We start from the raw sequence: 4,241 nt of genomic DNA, 5'->3' as shown, positions 1-4,241 counted from the left end.
ATACCTAAGCATAATAAGGTCCTAAATATGCTAGACTCTAAACGACACGAATGTGTGACCCGGCAAACGGGATCAGGTGATCAGACTAGCTGATTTGGTTGACACATGTCATCGTAACCCAGTTGCGTAGATCGATCCTCGTGATATTCTTCACAGAAATGTATGGTTTAAGTTCGATTATTTACAGACCGCTGCCATGTAGCTGGAATATTGCTCAGTGAGACATTAAACAACAAACAAAACAAACATTTGTACAAACATTGCCTACGCTTACAGATACAAACACAACGCTCTGAATGTAATCGATAAGTCGAAAAATGAAACTGGTTTTCTATTGTTATTTCAGGGCATAAAACAGTTTAGGGAATGTCATCATGTTTATGTGTTGCATCTTGTACATTACGATTCACATAGCAAACAACCAGCTGTTTGCGTATGCATTGTACGCTAGAACTTCTAACCTGCCATAACTGAGCTAGGAAGCTGCAGAAGTCACTACCAGCAAGCCATAGGCTGTAATTAGCAAGGGCCCGCTTGTCAACAGGAAGATCTAAAGAGACAAAAATGTCACGATATAAGAGCATCATCATCTTTTTTTCCTGACAAGACAAATCGATAGACAATAAATGAAACGTTATTACGTGTTCATGTTTGTAGCTGCCATTTGAGTTAGGCTTTGACAGTAGAAGAGATTATTGTTTTCCGATTGGAGTTTGAACAAGTAAACCTCCACATTAATTAATTCATTCGATATCATAAAAATCCTGACTAAAACAAAACAGTATTTTGTCTACAATTCTTACCGGCACAATCAAACCATCACATTTCTCCGTAGAAACGGGTTTGAACCCATCTAGCGCCCAATACCATTGGGCCAATTCTGCCTTTCTTATGTACAGATTCAAGACTACGGCTATAATAAAACGGAAGAGGATTATTGAAATCGGTTTATTCACGGTTTATGTAAAACAAAATCTTTTCTCTGGGTTACTCAGTGGCAAATAGCCCCATAATCGCTGCAATGGCTACATTGGGGATCGGTTGGACTGGCTCCGGGACCCAGGGACGGCGTGTCACAGGACCCGGATGGAGTAGCTCATTTTTCGGTCACTATTTGGTATAAGGTCCAAGCAGCTGTTATAATACATCAACGAGACGTAATAATTATGGAGAATCGAACCCGGGCTTTCAGCATAACGGGTAGGGGCTTCAACCACAAGGCATTGGAGATGAGGCGTCTATGAAAAACCCGGGCCCGTTCCAAAAAGCGATTATAATGCCCATATGCCGTGTGCCAATTTCTGCAACCCGGGATAGCCATGCCTGAACGTTACTAGCCCACAACATAATTCACTAGGCCAAAATGTGAATGTATAAACTAAGAGATAGATTACAAAATTGTAAAATACCATCATAAACAAATGTCTGGTTTGTTCAAATATCTTTATCTGAAATTGTGAAAACTGAACATGTCGCATAGAGTGTTATATTTGCAAAATGTCCCCATGAAAACTCACTTGCCAGTCGGGCCAGTGACTGTGGAGATTTACTGGCCTGCCTGGATTCTTACTAGCCACGAGCTAGTGGGCCTGTGGCTGCCTGAGTGCCCTGCCTTATGCCCCCACCATGACTTAGATACTGGTTGTCCTTTCTCCAGTGTTCTGGTGCGTGTGTGAACTTTGAACTCTTCTTTCTTTTCGAATTTGGATGATAACTCTGGGAACTATGTCACACTCTTGAGTATACGTACCTTGTTACAGCTAGACCCCCAATTAACATGACAGCGGATTCATGCCATGGCTATGCCAAAGGGTCCCCCAATTCGGATACATACACACACACATTTGATGATCAAATACGGTAATCCAGGATGTTCCTGGAACAGGAATTAGTGTTCAGCCAACAAACACTCTGCTTCAGCCTGACGCTCAAGTATAATACAGTTTCGTGTAATGCTGTGAAATAGGAGTCCGACCATTTAGTCATTTGAGAGCTAATATAAAAGTATACTGAAGCAAAGGAAACGCAATTTTCTAAAAAATGCAACCTCATAAAAGAAAGGGTCCATGTCTTTTATTTAAAAAAAAGCCCGAGTTCTTTTGCTGTTCAGTATATGTAAAAGCGAACAAAAACCCAGATTCGATTATTCCACGAAACAGATTCCCTTAGACTTTTATTTTATGGGGCAAAACACCAAGGAAACTAATATGTTACGAATGTCAAGATCACAGATGATTTCGTTTATATAATTAGTTTATGGTACTGTAAATAGATGTAGTATGGTATTGTTAGAGTGTGTTATATATTGTTGGGAGTTGTTGTTAGATTATGTTCGGTAATACTATGGGAACAGGGTTATGTTCAGGGAAGCGTGACCAGGTATGGCCAGAGAGCTGGGGTGTTAATTTGTAAACAATAGAGAGGTGTTGAGTAGCTTGGGTATGGGAGGTCAATATAAATAGTGAGGAAGGGTAGTAATCTGCACAGTCAGCCAGAATCACCACTGTGTTCACCTGTATGGGTTCAACTTTTGTATGGGATTGCATCTCACGCTGGCTGGCGTAAGTTTTTATTATCATTATTACTTTTGTATTTATTGATTGAGTAGATGTAGCAAGAAATTGTTTTACTGATGTAGTATTTCTAGATATATGTGCATATTGTAACACTATATAGCCACAAAGCCATTCAAAATTTGAATGTTATCGTTCCACAAAACCTGTTCCACTTTCAAATATGTAAATCGGAGTAAAGTACATGCATAAAGTATAAGACATTGACACATGTCTTACTGAGTAACTGTAGTTACTTATATTGTATTGTAGTGTCCCGGAACTGGCCGGTTATCCTTAAAGTAAGGAGAGGGGTATTATCTCCGCCTGTAAGGAGACAGACAAGAGTCTTCCCTGTTGTACAAGGAGCATGTATCTCCTAGTAATGTGAGATGTGGATGGCACAGCCATCAACCATTACACAGGCCCCTTAAACTCCGTGAGGGAAACCATCGCCTGGGTGTGAGGGATACCACACAAATACCATGACGTCACCAAGTGGAACCAAAGTGCACTGACATTCTGATTACATTGTAAAGAGAAAGTGTTCTCTCTGAGTGGCTAATTCCTTTATTGTTATTTAGTTCAATTGTTTAGTTTCTGATTGGGATTATATGTAATCATTATCTATATTAGTGAGGGTATTAGGATTTTAGTGTAGTTAGTAGTAGTAGTAGTATTATTAGAACTTTAGCAATTTAAGTGGTAGACAGAACTGTATATGTAGCTAGGTTAGGTAATTAGATTAGTTAGTTGTATTTGCACCTGTAGAATTAGTTTAGTATAGGTATTGGGGTTACTTATATCTTAAGGGGAGGAATAAAGTTTTGCAAAACAAACTATTCTTCTGTTGTGGTTACTTTGGTATGTGACAACGAAGTGTTTGCGAAAGTTGTCATATGAATAGTGTATATACAAACAAAGACCATATAATATATCTATTATATGGTCTCTGATACAAATGATGACGTCCATATAAAAGAACACATGTGGCATCACTGAATGACACATCCTTCGTTCCTGACGATGACCCCCAATCTGGCAACCTGATCCAAGAGTTCCCCTGGGTCCATCCTGACCCCCTTCTCACTTCTGCTCCATCCACGACCGGCCATGATGGCCTCAAGAACCGTGAAACATGGAGTTATCTCCCCCTGCTTTTTCCACTCACGTTTCGTCTGCCACTCCCACCACCACTTCCGGATTAAGTACTCGTCAACCTCGGCTGCCTGCACCGGGAAGGTCTTGTCTGCCGTCCGCCCCTCAAAGTTGCAGTCGTCCTCTAACGTCGTCGGATTTATCGGTAGACTTTCATTGTCGTCTGGGAACATGTTCCGCCGCCAGCTGATGTACGTCCCGTCTGACAGTTGGAGTGCACCATGACCGGCAATCTCGCCGTCATTTTCTTTGCCTTTCCACACATACAGTTTGGCACACATGATGCCAATCTGAAAAAGGAACCAGTTAAATAAAGGCAGGGTACCATGGGAGTTCTAGTACATAAGGTGTTTGCCTTGGGAATCGAATGTCTAGTCACACCACAACATGATCGTACATGATGTTTCCCTGCCTGGTGTCCGCTATAACACGGTCTTGTCGACTTATGTTATACTACTGCACATATCTTACTCGGCCAGAACTGTAAAGTCGACTATGGGCCTAAACAGGTATCATCAAACACCAGCACGC

General features: G+C 41.1%; 1 protein-coding gene across 1 annotated transcript; it reads right to left on the bottom strand.

Moving 5' to 3' along the window:
* Positions 1–3,432: 3,432 nt before the first annotated feature.
* Positions 3,433–4,024, bottom strand: LOC137261497 (uncharacterized). Its single transcript, XM_067799253.1, has one exon. The coding sequence runs from the start codon at positions 3,989–3,991 to the stop codon at positions 3,548–3,550; it is 444 nt and encodes a 147-aa protein (XP_067655354.1). The 5' UTR covers positions 3,992–4,024; the 3' UTR covers positions 3,433–3,547.
* Between the last annotated feature and the right edge of the window lie 217 nt (positions 4,025–4,241).

Source organism: Haliotis asinina, chromosome 14, assembly GCF_037392515.1.
Source record: "Haliotis asinina isolate JCU_RB_2024 chromosome 14, JCU_Hal_asi_v2, whole genome shotgun sequence".
NCBI classification, from domain to species: domain Eukaryota; kingdom Metazoa; phylum Mollusca; class Gastropoda; order Lepetellida; family Haliotidae; genus Haliotis; species Haliotis asinina.
This window is presented reverse-complemented; position numbering and strand designations above follow the sequence as displayed.